The 17,088-nt window shown below is 34.9% G+C and overlaps 1 protein-coding gene across 7 annotated transcripts in view; it reads right to left on the reverse strand.

Moving 5' to 3' along the window:
- Positions 1 to 1,469: 1,469 nt before the first annotated feature.
- Positions 1,470 to 17,088, reverse strand: part of LOC140159000 (ras-GEF domain-containing family member 1B-like) — a 289,431-nt gene continuing 273,812 nt past the window's right edge. For all 7 annotated transcript variants that reach the window (XM_072182301.1, XM_072182303.1, XM_072182306.1 and 4 more), the window contains 8 exons: positions 16,056 to 16,197; positions 14,126 to 14,290; positions 13,089 to 13,160; positions 11,147 to 11,345; positions 9,536 to 9,615; positions 8,612 to 8,930; positions 7,883 to 7,955; positions 1,470 to 7,399 (listed from right to left, as the gene is read on the reverse strand). In XM_072182301.1, the coding sequence (XP_072038402.1) occupies positions 7,372 to 7,399; positions 7,883 to 7,955; positions 8,612 to 8,930; positions 9,536 to 9,615; positions 11,147 to 11,345; positions 13,089 to 13,160; positions 14,126 to 14,290; positions 16,056 to 16,197 (1,078 nt within the window). In that variant the 3' untranslated portion in view covers positions 1,470 to 7,371. The remainder of the gene's footprint in view (positions 7,400 to 7,882; positions 7,956 to 8,611; positions 8,931 to 9,535; positions 9,616 to 11,146; positions 11,346 to 13,088; positions 13,161 to 14,125; positions 14,291 to 16,055; positions 16,198 to 17,088) is intronic.

The raw sequence follows: 17,088 nt of genomic DNA on the forward strand, positions 1-17,088 counted from the left end.
CTCTTAACTTAGAACATGGATCAGACATTATTAATAATAATCCTGTATGCTGCCCTCTGTAGCTCACTTATCATACTGAATACAATTTTCAATAATTGATATGCTGCCCTCTGAATCTGATCCTTGTTATTCAGTATAAAAGAAAAACAAAGGAATGGCCACTTGGCTTTCTGCAAATATCATAACAATATTACGATAAGATAAAATGAGTGTTGGAAGTGGATTTTCTGAATTAGATATTCTATAAAAAAATGTATAATTTTGTATTGTGATTTCCAAATACTGATTAATGCCAGGTTATTGTGAACCATCCGTATAGGCCTAGAGCCTGTCAAGTGCCTCATGTGAGTGCTAGTACCACAGGCTAATACAGACTGTTCACCAACAGCCAAAGTCCCTGTGCTCTATATGCTGTGAATTCATGCATATTCATGAGGACCGATAGTAGAGACCATTGCAAAAATGGATGTGGTTTGTAAAAATGTGATGCCCTCTATAGTTATTGTAACAAAGGGATGATTTATAGTAATCTGTGTTTTGTCAGCATGTGGGAAATCACAATACCGTAATCCCAACAAGAATTAAGGATCTGTGCCCTTATTTGCTGGTGGGATTTTTACGGATAGGTACTTTTAGTTTGTGTCTAAAATTCCAGTTATTTCAAGGGAGTCCATTAGGCAAATCTTTATGGTAGTATACATACATGTAGGTCTGTATGTATTTATAAATTGGAACTCATGCAATAATCATATTATGCTGTTGTCAAATGATTTCCCATGTTGCTATATTTAGTAAATAAATTGTACTTTGCATTGAAATGATTTTTTGTTGTAGATTTAATTTATTGTTTTCCCAGTCTCCCTCAAATAAGGAGAAGCAGATTTAACCAATTTACACCAAGCAATCTCACACCACCCACCCCTGAGTTGCTTGCAACAGAATTCACCCCTTTAGAAAAATCATAAAAGCCTTTCTGAAAGTAAAACCTGATGATCAGATGATCAGGAAATAGCCACAGGGGTATCACCCCCTAAAATGTGATGTTTTTTTGGGTCATTTTATGATGAAAGAAAAATTTGGCCAGCATCAGCGTAGCTACAACCCTTGACAAACTGATATTGTGGATTCAATCTGAGAAGCATTCTATTTTTTTCAAAACTATCTATTACATCATATGATTTTGACCGGCAAGTGAAATTTTGATATTTCTACAGTTGCATCAAATTCTTGCCCGTTTAATATTGAAAAAAAAATATCAAGTTGGTCCCCCAAGAAAATCATAATTGGAATTCAAATAGCACAAGATCACACCAGCCTGAGATGGATCACACACATCCAGGATATGTATCCTTGCACATGATGGCCAGGGATATTATATTATCACTTAAACTAGCACAAAATATGAAGCAAATGAAATCATTTTTGATAGTTTTAAATCTCATTTTGATGTTTTATTTTTTATTTACAACATGTACAACACAATAACATAAGCAAGTGCAATTACATCAGACAGTTTTCCCAGTACAATTACAATTAATGACATTCACTATTGTTCACATACATCTAAAACATTGGCTTGCATGGTTTGGATTAGGTGATCAAGGGCTTAAATCAGAGCTGACTATGTCCACCTGAAGGGTGGGTTATCAGTAAAGTCAATTGTGTACTTGGACAAGTCCATTTTGTATTTGGATAAAGTATCTATGTCCTACATTGCAAAATGAACTTGTTAAGTATTGGAAGATCAAAAATTTTGCTAGTATTTCAGATTTTCTAGATTAAACTTACATTTCTCACTGAACTAATTATTATCCAGTTGTGGTTCTAAATCCTTGATATACTTTTAGTGACTTCACCTTGTATTGCTGTAAGCAGTATTGAACATACATTGAGCTGAATGTGTTATACACATCTTACACCTGCCCCCCCCCCTGGCTTATGCCATGAGAAATTGATAACCTATGTGATTAGTTGGTGGTATTATTACAGCTCTCAGGGAGTGCCTGATCCACAGATAACGCTTTTCAATAGGACATAAAAAATTGTGGCGCTTACATAATGCCGCATCAAGGTCAAGCTTGATTCCATATTGAAAACCATTATTTATGGATTACGCCCTCCAAACCCTTAATACCATCCACTAATCACCGATGTCATAAATTTCACAAAACCCATCACATTGAAATCAGTGATCCAGTACATGTACTTGTAAGTCAATGTAACTTTCCCAGGAGTTCCTATTATTTAAGATCTTTACACAGTGGTTTAAACTGGCAATTAAATACAGTATGCAACTGAAAGTGTCACAACTCTGTAATCTTTTCCCATTCAACATGTATCATACCAAATCCATGACAATTGTGCAGAATTCAATTTGTCATATATAAATCAGTTCACATTTCAGTTCTGTGACTCTCTACTCCACAATTAACATACTTGAACTATAATGTATACAAACTTGTTTTCATCTTTACCAGTATAATCATTTACTGTAGAAAATCATTTTGTTTGTAAATTTGAAACAGTTATGTAAGTTATTGACACATGTACTGTTTATTGAAAAGTGATACAATAAATACATGGGAGCTGACATTTTATACTCTAGTATTCCTTTATAATACCCTGAATCAAAAAAATGCTGATACAATAAGGGATACAACCCTCCACCTCTACTAGAGACAAAAATAACTGGTTGTCTTTGACCTTTGATATGATATTGACATCTACCAACAAAGTGACAGCATGAGAAATAAACAATAACAAACAAAATGAAAATTGCATCCCATTCTTTTGTCTACACATCAGTCATTTGTATATTCTATTCAGTGGCCCATAAAATTGACTCATTTGAGAGAGAATGGGTGGTTACAGTGACCTTGTTGGAATCCAATGCAAGGCAACTAAGGCCCTGTTTATTCAATTTAAAAGATTAAATGCCACAAGTATTTCTTTTCAAATTTCCAGTTATTTTATCTTCTAACTAATGTTTGTTGATGTGAATTGATATTTGACATCAAATACATTCCTTAGAAGATAAAAATGAATTGAAACCGAGTGAATAACAAATACTTGTTGCAATATATCAAATATTTGATGTTGAATAAAAAAGTATGAATTGGGCCTAAGTTGAAGCAGTGTCATCAATGACAACTAAACTGTGACAAATTTGTCTAATTATGGTTTGGGTGGGTCTTAACTAATAATGCTAATTACCTTCATGCAACAATGACCAAAAGTTATGCCTGTTCAAATTTAAAGTCACCAAAAACCACCTTTTTTTCATCTTGGCTAATCAATGACCTCAACAGGTTATGGCAGCTATTTTGCATTGCACATCTTGATATGGCATCTTTAAGCGAATGCTAATTATTTAACATACGCCAAGATGAAATATAATGACAAAGTCTATGATAAAACATAATACTAAAAAAGACACTGACTGTCCATTTTAGGGACTAATGACCAGCTGTCAAAATTAGCCTATCAAGCACATACTATTCATTTCTTTTAATAAAATATCCCCAATGACACAGGTCTCCCAAGCCATAGAGGTTATATCAGAGATGCAACTTAAATTATCTGGCCAAGGACCAATTCACCTTTTCGGTAAATCCCATAAACCTTTGCGAGTGCACCTGAGAACTCAACATATGATGTCACACCGATTTAGAATGCGCGGTAACGATGTTCGATAAACAATGTGCGCATCGGCGTGACATAAATGACATGTTATCAGGTGTACTCACAGAGGCTTACGGGATTTACAATAAAGGTCAATTTGATTTTCAGGAAATTGACCCAACACCTCATCTGTTATTTTAAGACCGACATATTTTCAACATTGTAACTTCAGGCCATTGTCTGCCACCAAGCCAATATTTTAGATGTATCACTACTTAATGAGTGTTTTATACTGTTCAATACATAACATTGATGAAATAACAAACACTTGCATGCAGATACAACACATAAAACAAGCCTTTTTAGGCATTATGTCCAAATATACATATTTCTCTGAATAACAATAATAATAATAATAATAACAATAACAACAAAGTCATTTTTGAGTGGTAATTGAAAAATAAAACTCCTCTGTACAGTACAACTACTAAATAAAGCAGAAAAAAGGGAATAACTAGTGACAGGTTTAATACTAGGTACATGAATCAGTCTTCAATGCGTATAACACACAACTGTCCAACTGGGGCACTAATTCATCTATTAAACTTGTAAATTAATGGCAAAAACTTTACTGTTTTATTGATAAACACATAATAAATGAAAATTATATTCCACCTAAGAAACTGATTCAATTGGAAACCTGACCACTTTTGGACCATTAACCAATGGGCTTCCTATTTTTTCTAATCCTAACGGTGTATATTTTGTTATGAATTATGATGTTGCTAATCTTAAAAAGGTCTTCAAGTTGTGCCCAATATAACTGTTTATGGATGAATTATTTGGTCCAAACTAGTATAATAACTTGTTTTCTTTTTATACTAATTTATAACAATTACTGAAGAATGTTACTTATTACTGAGGTCAAAAATAGGTTGATATGATGATGACATGATAATGTTATTTAAAGAATTTGTTATTCAGAAAGACAAAAACTGAAGACAGTGTGTATGTGGTGGGTGGGGTGTGTTTGCAACCGCATTCAAACAGTGGAGGTGTGTAAAAGAAACATACCAACTGTGGAGCCTTATCGCAACTGAGGAGCTCCACAGTGTCTTTGAACTATGGGGGTATAACACTTCCAATTTTGCGATACAAATACCTCAACAATTAGTCGCATGTATGTGAATGTGTAAAAATCCATGGTTAGAATGTTACGTGTGTGAAACTCCATGGTTAGACACTCATAGAAACTCTGCACTTGATTTTGATAGCGTCTACAAAAGGAGATGTTTATGTGACTGTTGGGGTGATTGTGCATGTGTGAGCAGTTTTATGATATCTATGATTACATGCAAATGCTATGTCTGTTTTCACAAGTTAAAAAGAAGCTAGCTAGGGTCATCAGAGGGGACACTAAAACCTTTCGAGTAAGAGAAGTAATAAAACCACATTTCATTCTGTTTCAAATGTATGATAAAATGGCACTTAAGAGTGGACAACGCTAGGTTTTTACCCTGATCCAAGGAGTAAAAAATAGAAAATGAAATAAATGACAGAATCCTACCACCAAGTCATCATGAAGGCTTACTACACAAAATAAAATTCTCTTTATGACGATAGTACAAACATAGATTGATATAAAAATTTGGGTGGGAAAAGGCCCTTTCCGACAAGGTTCAGATTCAAATGCCACAAAGTTCTTGTCCGCCTTAAGTATGAAGTTAATCCACTACATGAGATGTAACCATGACTGAAAGTTGTGGCTTCAATAAAATGCACAAATATCAATTAAAAAATCCCATGATCTAAACTCTGCTTTTTTACTCCATACTTTTTTAAAGCCATTTAGACCCAGAGTATAGGGCTATTCCAATTGAAATCCATACACCCCCTGTGGAAGGCATGACTTTATTCTTCATACAGGGAGTATGAATTTCAAATGGTGTCAACCTGAATGGAAGACTCCTTTTGAAATTCACACTCCCTGTGTGGAAGACTAAGGTCACATTTTCCACAGGGGGTGTAGGGATTTCACCTGGAATAGCCAGCCCATTTCAAATAGACAATAAATCCATGTAATTGTTAACTCGTCAATCAAATAATGACGGTATTTAAATGATATTTTATATATATATATTTTTTCAATTACTTTTTTTCTTTCAATCAAGAAAATAGTTATCAAATACATGGATTTATCATGCTCAAAATTTTCCGATAGGATTTTATTTCATAATTTTCACATTTAATATTCAGAAAATGGCAGGTAATTCTTTTGATTTACAATACAATATTCATATATCTACACATCTTTGGCAAAAATAACTCAGATTCCCATTTCCCTCCCCATTCAGCAAATTGAAATTGAAATTTAATTGAAATTTAATAATTGCAAATGAAACCAATATTAATACTATCAATAATCAAATATGAATGTATATTAATTTGTTCTGAAAAGTGCAGCAATCTGTTGCTGCATAAAATATTGTACTTTAAATGTTTTGATTGGGCCAAATAAAAACAAATTGCTTGTCTTAAAGCTAAAAGTTCTACTACAACCAATATATATTTTTTATCCATGAAATATATCTTGTTTCCACCAATTTTTAAAGAACTAGTGCTGAGAAGCACAATATAATTTCTAATTAAAAATCCAAAATTTGGCTTATATCAACAACAAAAGAATAAAATAAAAATTTGTACTGCATTATATTTTCAACTTTCAATAAGCTCTGAGACAAAACATTGTTTTTATTTGGCCCTTTAAGATAGTGACAAAATTGGGAATTTAGGTGACATTATCTCTCATTAAAATTATCTAACTTAAAAGTACAAATAGATAAACTTTCAGCAGACATATCAGGCAATATCAACAAATAGATTAGTCACAAGGCTGACATTACGCCACACATAAACTTATGCCATTGTCATGAAGTGTATGTGCTTGATACCCGGTTTGATGGCCACCATATTGTTATCTAACCTAGTTGAGAGTATTGCCTGTATCGGAAGCTGCTAAACTAGACTCATTGCTTTAAAATCTGATAAAAATGATAGAATAGAAAAAATGTAATTGAATACATTATAACATGGCAATAAAATTTCCATTAAATAATTCCTGTCATTTTAAGCTGCATGACAATTATCTTAAGAAAGAATGGCAATATTGTCGTATACATCGGTCAGCAGGCTGACATTTCTTTACAAATGTTTAGATCTATATATCATTTGTCATGGAATAAATATGCTTTATTCAGTCGCCATTTTGTGAGCCGATCCATAAACGAAGTTGCCGAAAGATGGTCTGGTAGAACAGCAGCCTCTTAATTTCAGTCACAAGTGAAAACACAGAGTTACAGCTTCAACCAATGTACACAGCAGTTGGTTTTATTAACCTTGATTTAAAACCTCACATCAAATTGGAAGTCATGATATTGGTTGGTGGTAATGTCTCCAAGTTAAACATAATTGCAGAACTAGCAATCTGGTTTCATGGTTCCATTCCAATCTTGTGTCCACAGAGAATCATCATCATCATCTCGATGGAACTCTTTCTTTTCTTTCTATCAATAACTTGTTCTACTACAGCAGTTTTGTTGTCATTTTGGCAGTGTCCTTTTTCACAGCACTTTGCTTCAACATAACTTGCGCAGTTTTCGCAGTTTGTTTGATCCCTAAGATTGCACACATGATCCCGTTTCATAAAATTACACGAGTTGTAACTACAAATCCACTTCAAAATGAACAGTCTCATTTTTGACTGGCTGAACACTGCATCCTGCAAGAACAAGAGAATATTGAAGAAAATGTTACCAATCAATCATGATTATTAACTTGTATATTATGTATGTTATAAGCACTCCAGAGAATTTTCTTGGCAATTATTAAGCTTTACACCCAATACAGAGCATCCATTTTCAAGGTGTCAACAAATGTCATTGTTTCTTAGAGATTTGTTTTAGCTTAATTTTGTAAATGCTCTATTGGATGATATTATTAAAACACAGGCCCATATTAAGGGACTCAAGGAGTTTGATTGAAAACCCTAAAATTGTCAAACTCACAAAAATGAGGAAAGAAAAGGGTTGGGCAGTGTTTTCATGGCTCATGTGGTATATTCCCATATCAAACTCAAACCCAATATTAATAATAATAAGAATGTTTTCTCATATTATACTATTCCTAAAATGCAAAAAATGGCCAAAGATATGACATTTAATACTTGCTCATTCCTGCAAATAAACTGAATGTGTGTACTTACTTGAGTGTTTTGTATTGGTCCCTTTCGAATTGTGTTTCTGGGTTTTCACTCTCGTATGATGCTAAGTACAATGCTGAAAAAAAGAGAAGAAAAATACATTTGAAATAATTATAATTGGCACTTTCATTACAGTAATGTTTGTCTGAATTGTCTAAATCAACAAGGGTGATATGATTTGAAACTAGTGGTGGATGCACACTGCACAGATATTACTGCATGCATACTGAAATGAACATATTGAGAAGACTGACTCTGCAAGTGCAAGTATACTCTCAAACATTTTATGTAGGGTGCCACAAGGTTCAATGATAGGGCCTCTACATTTTAACATATCTGGACCAATTGCAGATTTATAAATGTGACTCATACTTATGATTATTATGGTCTACAAGCTTGTGATAGGGTTTCTCTTTCAATACAAAAGTACTGCTCTTCCAAGAGGTCCAGATGAGACAATATAACTTTATACTCAGATACTCAGACAATTTACAAAATCAAAAAAGCGCCAAGTTCCCATGACGCAAAGGGCAACAGCGAAATTGTTCACTTGATTTGTTGGGAGTGACCTTTTTTTTCTGCAATTCTGTTTCTTTTTTTTTCTTTCATCATACAGGTCAACACTCATAATAGTTTTTTAGCTTGGCTTGTGCAATTTGCTTTTGTGCCTAGTCCCTTCAGGGACCCAAGTGTGTATTTGTAAGGGCTGATTAGTTACAGAAACAAACTTACAATTTTCTGAGAAGACAGGTGCTGTTAATAGGTAGTTGAGTGCTTGTCTATCCCTGGGGTACGGACAATCTACTTGTTTCCATTGGATGAACTCCGTTACTTGTTTCGCAAATTGCCAGAATTTCTGGAAGTTGATGTAGCCATTTGGCATCCTATTTGAGCAACCTTCATTTAAGAAGTAAAAGTCCTTGACCAGGAGACTAAAGAATGGGATGACAATTTTGTCACATGCGCCTTCTTGTGCGGAGAGCGCCCTATGCATCGCCGCCTTCAGTGACTGTCTATATGTTGTGAAGTTGGATGTAGGGTCCATTTGGTGCTATGGTAAAGAAATCAGAAAAGCAGACAATTAATATTTATATCATAATATGGCAAAAATGTTATATTACACGAAAAGCTTTTGTGAACTGAAAAGCTATTTCAAAATAATATAATAGAAACTATCCTTACGTGTTATTTAAAAGTTTTACTTGAATCAAATCGCTATTCTTCAAGACCTAGACTACTGTAACATGTGATCCATATTTTGACTACTATAGTCTGTCTCGTCTCAAGTTGAGAGTAACGCCATGCTGGATTTCGTAGTGGCAGATTCAAATCGTGTGCGCTAACCACCTAATCCCGCATGGCACATACACACACGTAGAAGGGTGATTTGTCCATATGCAGGCGACGCAACCACGTAAATGCACTGATATGAGTTTGCCACTACAAAATCCAACATGGCGTTACTCTCAACTTGAGATGGGACACAGTATAACTTTTTCTTGATAATAAAACCATCTTTTTTATGTCTAAGCCTACATAGGCATTAACAGCAAAATCCAATGTATAAAAGAAATTTCTGACAAGTAGGCCCTACTCCTAAAAATTGTCATCTCTGTTCTTGTTAAATTCAGTCTTAAATTAGCCTTATTTACTTACCTCTAAAACATCAAATTTGTCTGTGTTAATCTTGCCCCATGTCTTCTTTAACCTTGCTACTGGACTCAGGTTAAGACCAGCTGAAATATCAAAGTACATAAACACAAATTGAACATATGAAATAATCTTAAAATATGAAGAGGATTATGAAAATAAATCTCCTAATATTTTGACAAAGTGCTCTTCAGGAAGAAAAAAATTTGAATGCACAAATTACCAATGCTAAATTTTCACATTCACAAGGACAGTGAATGAAATAATGACAAAATGATTGCAGCATTTTATGTTACACGTGTTATTACTTTAGGTACGATTTAATCGTGATGGCCATGCTATATGACTATGGTGACCTTCAAAATAACTTAGTCTCAGGAACTATAACATGATTGCCATTTAACCAAACTGGCTGTGTGGATATTTTTGGCAAGTCTCACTAAGATCCACAACATGATCATCTATCAGAGTACAGTTTTTTTAACCCCAATGCATTTGTACATTCATTGAATGATCTTTGAAAATGTGGGTACAAAAACTCATACTCTGCAACTTGAGGTTAAATTTGCACTATGATTGTTTAATTAAGGTTATTGAACTATGCCATTGGGATGAGGCCATCGTGGTTCCATAGTGCCTCTTGATTTATACGCTTTGTCACATAGTACATGATACCTGATCAATACACCTTGCATGTTATATCACTAATGACCTAATTGCTATTGCAATGGCTCCTGTATGAATCTACTGATATTATGGATTAAGTCACGTAGTAGGCCAATTAGATGTGATCAATGCACATTTAATATAGTTAGACGATCACTAAGGTAATAGCTGCTTCATGAAAATTTTAATTGAACACAATCAGCTATGATACTGTACTATGGTATTTTCTACACTCGGCTGTGTAATACATGATCAAAACACCTTCCGTAGTATCAGGTTAAGGTTAAGAATCAGGACTACAATAGCTGCTTTATGGAATTTTCCAATGCATTCTAATATTTATTCTTAAACACTTGAGTACGTTCCTGCAATCTCATTGGTTCTTACCCGTGTGATATGACACGATATCACACGGGTCAGCGTGTGTGCATCGACGCGATACGCGTGCTCGCTATTTGAACCAATCGGGAGGCGCATAGCAACAACGGGACTGATCGATTTTAAGCCCTAGGTAATTCCTTATAAAATGTAGGATTTGATTTGATTAAAATTTGTGATATACTTATGATATTTCTATTTGAATTGAAGTGTTTAAGAATGAGAATAAAGGTATTGTTTTTAGCAGCTGTCGTATCTATCGTCTCATATAACACGGCGACATCATTATTTTTAGCGTAAAACAACTTAGCCTTACCTCGTTGTTTTACTTAAAATAATGATGTCGCCTGTCTCATGAGACGATAGATGCACTCAAAACTAAAACCAATACCTTTATTCTCTAATTTTGAGACAGGGATCTTGCCCCCTCCCCATTCACATCCATGCATCTACTATACAATAATCTTTGGTGAAGCAGCAATTGTTCTAACAACCCATTTACAATTAACTCAACTTTTATCGTCTATCGTTACAAGAGCAACTAACAAAATTGTATGCATACAACAAACTTACACATGATAGCCATTAGTGAGTTGAAGTTGCCGATATTGAAGCATTCCCTGGCGACATCAATGAAATACTCTATCAGCCTTGCCCTGTGTTTTCTCTTGATATGCATGCACACTTCTGTTGCTACTAAGTAGCTAAGTCTGTTGAACCACTCTACATAGGCCTCCAGATTTTTCGTTCTTTTTAGGTCTTGGAACCGAACCTGTGCAGAGAAGACAAACAATAATATGAAGGTAAATCCAATATATTATTAGGCAATCTCATACCACCTGTGATAGGTAAGCTTACAGAATAAACACAACTGTAACAAGTTACGATAGGATGCAGCTGTACTCAATGATTGTATGACATCACAGATGGTGTATATAATATGAAATTGACCAATCTTATTTTCCCCATGTATGGTATTGCAATGTAGCGAACTTGATCGGTTCCATTTGCAACTCTAGTTTGGATGTCAGGCACTTCCAGAGAAGATAACATACCCTTCCCAGAATCCTTTGCAACATAATAAATCACTTCATTTCATCAAATAACACTCCCATTACTTTGTACAGCTTCCTTTTGTTTTCATTTTGAGAAAGACTGGCTAAACATGAGTCCATATTCAAGAAATAAACATATTTTGCAAGATCTGGATGTGTTCTGTTCATTGAGGTACATTTGTCACTATAGACCCATGTTGCACTTCTGGGAAGGGTGAGATATCGTCTCTAGGTCTACACCATAAATCTGAGCAAACCAGTGCAGGAAATTGAAATGGGTAAAATGCATTATGGGATATGATATGTAAGATATCTTCTCCGAGTCCCTTCATTGTTCATTTAGTTTAGGTTTTGTGACGATTGCATACAATGACGTTGAGTAGGATTATTACTTTTACTTTGCACTAGCCAATGTCATCCGTTAATGTCACTTTCTATTGGAAGTATGATTACTTCATTGTACAAATAAAGTAATAAAGTCAGTAGCATTGCAAATATATGGACTGTCACAGGAATATCCAATGCAGTACTGGGCACCTACTGTTTGATCTCAGTTTTGGTAAACAACCAACCAGAAATACACATGAAAGAAATAATTCCAATTGCGGCCCATCACCTTTGACCTAATTATCAACAAGCGCATATTAAATTCTAGTTTTTGCTCAGTGCTAAGAGTAATTTAAATTATTGCAATTTTTATTTCGCTTGGTTTATAAATCTACTAAATGTGCAGGTTCCTGAATATGAAGTCATGGATGTGTACTACTGAGTTGACAAGCATAAAATTAGCTCATGGCTTTTGCCTACTAACTACTAATACTGAAGGAAGAAGGGTAGTCTGATTATAAAGACCCAACTTTGCATATCAATAATATGTTTAGGTAAAAACAATATTTTAGGCAATCTCTGCATAACTAAAAAGGTCCCATTCAAGGTACAAATATAGCAATGTAACATACGTTACTATCATCTTAATTTGCTACTTTACTACTCTTGCATTTTAAGGAAAGTACAGCGATATAAAGGTTAAAATGATGTCTTGAGTAGGATTAGGGAAGGCAAAAAATCTTTCTATTTATAAATACTGACAAATGCATATTGATGGGTATACTCTCTAAGACAAACACACAGTCATTGTTACATACTAGACAGGCAGATCCATATAACCCACAGCATAATTTGCATGTAAAAAGTACAATGCCCTGGGATGCACTCTAAAACATTGACCTTTGACCTGACAGTATGTTGAGGCTTCTAGATCACTTGGTTTGGAAATCAATTTGGTATGTGAATGTACTGCTGCAATTTGCAGTCAATATTTTCATGCGACGGAAAATGTATACAGTAATTATGCAGTAGCTTGTATACATGTACTCCTAATGAGAATTGCATGTAAACGGGGTACTCAGGGGATTTTTGTTGATTTTCAGTTCATTTTCAACATGGATGACTATACTAACCTGTGCATCATCTGTACCTTCCTTCATAAAAGACTGAACAAACTCCTCTGGACCAATATTTGTTAACCTTTCCTGTAGAAGTAAAAACGAAAGTAAAAGAAATTGTTACAAAATAAATCACAAGAAAACATCAAACAGTATATAAAATTTGATAAAAAAACAAACACATTTGTTGGCATTTTACTGTAGTTTATAACAATCTTCGATTTTCATTGCCTTGAATTTTACTTGGCTAGTTTTGGAAAGGACAAAGAAACATTTTCACTGGTTGAAAAAGAAAACAAACAAACACACAAGCGAACCAGGCAGATTAACATAAACAAAACAAATATTACATCGCTAACTGCAGTATGCCCTGAATTGTCCATATTCTGTCCCTAATCAAAGCTTCATCAAATTTCCTCTTCCTGAATTGGCAATATTCTTTATCAATTTGGCAACTGGTTTTGTTATGTAAACCAAGCCAATTAAATCATGTTAACTGCTGACCTACTTGTCCCATCTTCGTCCTTATTCCTTCAAACTAATTAACCCCCTGAGCACTACCTGCCGATCTAACATTGCCTCTGATTGGTTGATTACATGATATCTTCACTTTAATCACCAATCAGAATGGAGCTTTGCCAATAATTCACCCCAATTTGTTTGCATGGTGAAATTATTCTAACAATGTTGCTGATTGGTCCATTTGATAATGAAACCTCTTTTTAGCCAATCGGCAAGTAGTTCTCATGGGGTTAACACATAGATTTGCCAAGTTCTAAATATGTGATCAGCTGCTAGGCTAGCTTGGCAACAGATCTTATTCTGTTTGATGCCAATATGGCATCCCATCCCACTCTTTCCCATAGCTGACATTATACTTCAGTCCATTGCAATGAGCATCTGAGATTTGACCAATCCCATGGCTTGTTCTATAAAAACATCCAAAAGATGATCAAGCTCATTTGTCAGTATAATCGCTTCCCACTACAACGGAGGCATGTATATTTATATTTAGACATATGTCACATGTCACATGTCACATAGCCACCTACCAGTTCTATATGTGTGAGTTGTTGTGCTAAGACATACGGTGATGGGCACACATCAATGATGTTGGTTTGGAAGGATGCTGGGTTAGCTCGTAACGCATGCATTCTCTCCGCAGCTGCTGTGTTGACTCTTGCCAAAACATCTTCATATTTCTCTAATGTTGCCAACTGGAGGAATCAAAAAAGAAGAAATAACAAAAATTATATTTTACTGCAAAGTATTTTAATTTCTGGACTATTGACCCATATTTAGCCAGTCTATTCTCAAAATGAAAAAAAGAGAACCTGTACAGATGTAATGTGAGTGTCATTTGATGAAATGTGGTGATGTATCATGTTACAAAGGATTCTGGGAAGGGTAAGATATCGTCTCCAGGTCTACACTATAAATATAAGCAAAGCAAAGAATAGTGGGGGTTTCTTCTATTCAATATTGGAGAGAGGGAGTGGTCTCTTTAACTTGAAATGTAAACATACATAGCTTCCTGTGTGTCCTTAACAACTGCATATCCCAAAATATAAACCTATTTACAATGAGTAAACATGATAGGTTTGTTAAAATTCATCCACATGGAAAAATTAAATAGATTCTGGTGATTTGCACTAACAGACAAGGTCAGGCAGACCTGGAATTAAGCGGTACTGTTGGCATCCCAATCTACACTCCGCAATTTGCCTACTGCGATATAACTTTCGAAGTGGAGTGTAAAATTGTGATGCAACATTTTAAACAATGTGTATTCAATTGCACTTTATACTCCAATTTTCAAACATTGCACCTCAATGAGTAGTGGCCACACAAGTTAAGAAAAGTTACTTTGAGGTTTGAGGTCAGGCAATTAAAACAAAAACTACTAGATTCCAACTTCCTAATCGCTTTAGATTGACTTGCAATATTTAAGCTTGACTTACAGTACTTAAGTACCAATAAGTATAACTTACAGCAAATGCTTTAAGAATGAAATCAACCAGAAAATTGGCTTATTTACTGTCACAGGGTTCTGATCTAAAATGTCATGGACTGGAAACTTGGACTGACAGGTCAATTTTACATAACCTACTTCCACTGGACTATTCCAGTTGAAATCCATACACCCTATGGAACACATGACCTTAATCATCCACACAGGGGGTGCAGATTTCAAATGGAGTCATTTATTTATTTATTTATTTATTTGGCTTCATACACTGGTTACAATATCAAATAACAAAATTAGATAAAAGATGGATAAATATATTGCACAAAGTAAAAGTATAAAAGACATATATATATACACATGTGAATAAAACGCACCACGGATCCAGCACATGTAGGAGAGATACCAGTGTAGAGGATTGGGATCATCCATTCAGGTAGCCCATTTGAAATTCACACTCCCTGTATGGAAGATTACGGTCATGTCTTCCATAGGGGTTGTATGGATTTCAACTGGAATAGCCCAATGCGGTAACATGTATGGATGACAAACTATCATCACCCATTTATCTCATTTTGGAAGTTCCACCTCACAGTGGCATGTAGCACTTTCTTGGTTCACTTTTTTCATCATTTTTCAATGATCAGTTAATTGACAGAACATAATAGCACCATATTCAGGCTGTATCTCATAGGCTGGGATCAAAGGAAGTGCAGTGTCCTATCTAGTATTGTCTGTTAGGGTTGTCTCTTCCTGACTCTAGTATTATGACCGACTTTAATAACAGTAGACCTTCATCAAGCAGATTGAGGGTTGACTCTGCTGGTAGGTCACTTTGGACCTTTCACTGGCCATTTCTCAAATTCTGGCATCACTTCTCTATGTTGTCCACACAATTTGAATTGTGTTGGAGCATCTTAGCTCAGCTTCTGAGTCCAGATGAATCCTCAATAAAGTAGTTAAATCTTACAATTCTATTTACAAATTAGGCTTATTTTAAATCACTCGAGTCTTACCCTCTTGATCAATGCCTGCATAAGTTGCCCAACAACTTTGCGTTGACTTGCATCAACTGCGATGCATTTCTGTGTGATGTCTCTGAGATGTCTCATCATGCGCTCGTCTCTGAAGTCGTACGGAAACGTTTCTGTCCACTCACTGAAGATAAAGGACATAAACATTGAAAACAGTCAATTGAAATTAATCATATAAGTTACATGAAACATTGACACAGAATCTGGAACTACATTCGTGACTCTATATAAGTAATTCTAGGATAGCAAAAGTTTGTTACATCTTATGCTCCCTGAATTTTCATCATCATATTTACACAACCACCTAAAACTTCTAAGCAGAAACCTCTCCATTTTATTGCTTCGCGAACTAGATCAATTCAGACAAACACAAAGTATCACAATTATTTTTTCACTACACAAATCAGTTCTTGTTTAAAACATTCCCAAACACTGTGCCACAATCTGGTACCAAGCCATGATGGATGATCCAAATTGAACTCGCATAATCAAATTATGTCAATTATCGTCAAATTTATGTCAATTATTTATTGTCTACTGAATATCATTGTCCCAATTCAACATGATGAATTAAACATTATAACTCCCAGGTAGAAACTGTCGCAATCATCCACATCATTCACGGGAAATTATCCAATACGGCAGTTGATTTGCAAAGTTGCCAGACTCCATACATTCAAAGTCCCTATGCATACATATTTCATTGCCGTTCTTGTTTTCTAATTGTCTGTCACAGTCTGTTAAACTTTTTGTTTCTCTACTCTGGGATTACCAGCGTGTTTCTATAGGCATTCTACTATCAATATTTCAGTATTTATTAGACTTCCTTGTCGTATTGTTGATCAGCATGGGAACAGTCACGTATTGCTACAGATCGCTGCTCATTTTGTGTTATCACAGCCAGCCATGTTGGTTTTTCCGATCAAAGACTTTCTTTTTACACAATTTTGTTGAAGTGCATGTATGAATAAGCATAAAGGTATTTGGTCCTTGCACTATGCGAAAAATCACTGTA

This window comes from Amphiura filiformis, chromosome 8, assembly GCF_039555335.1.
Source record: "Amphiura filiformis chromosome 8, Afil_fr2py, whole genome shotgun sequence".
In the NCBI taxonomy this organism is placed as follows: Eukaryota; Metazoa; Echinodermata; class Ophiuroidea; order Amphilepidida; family Amphiuridae; genus Amphiura; species Amphiura filiformis.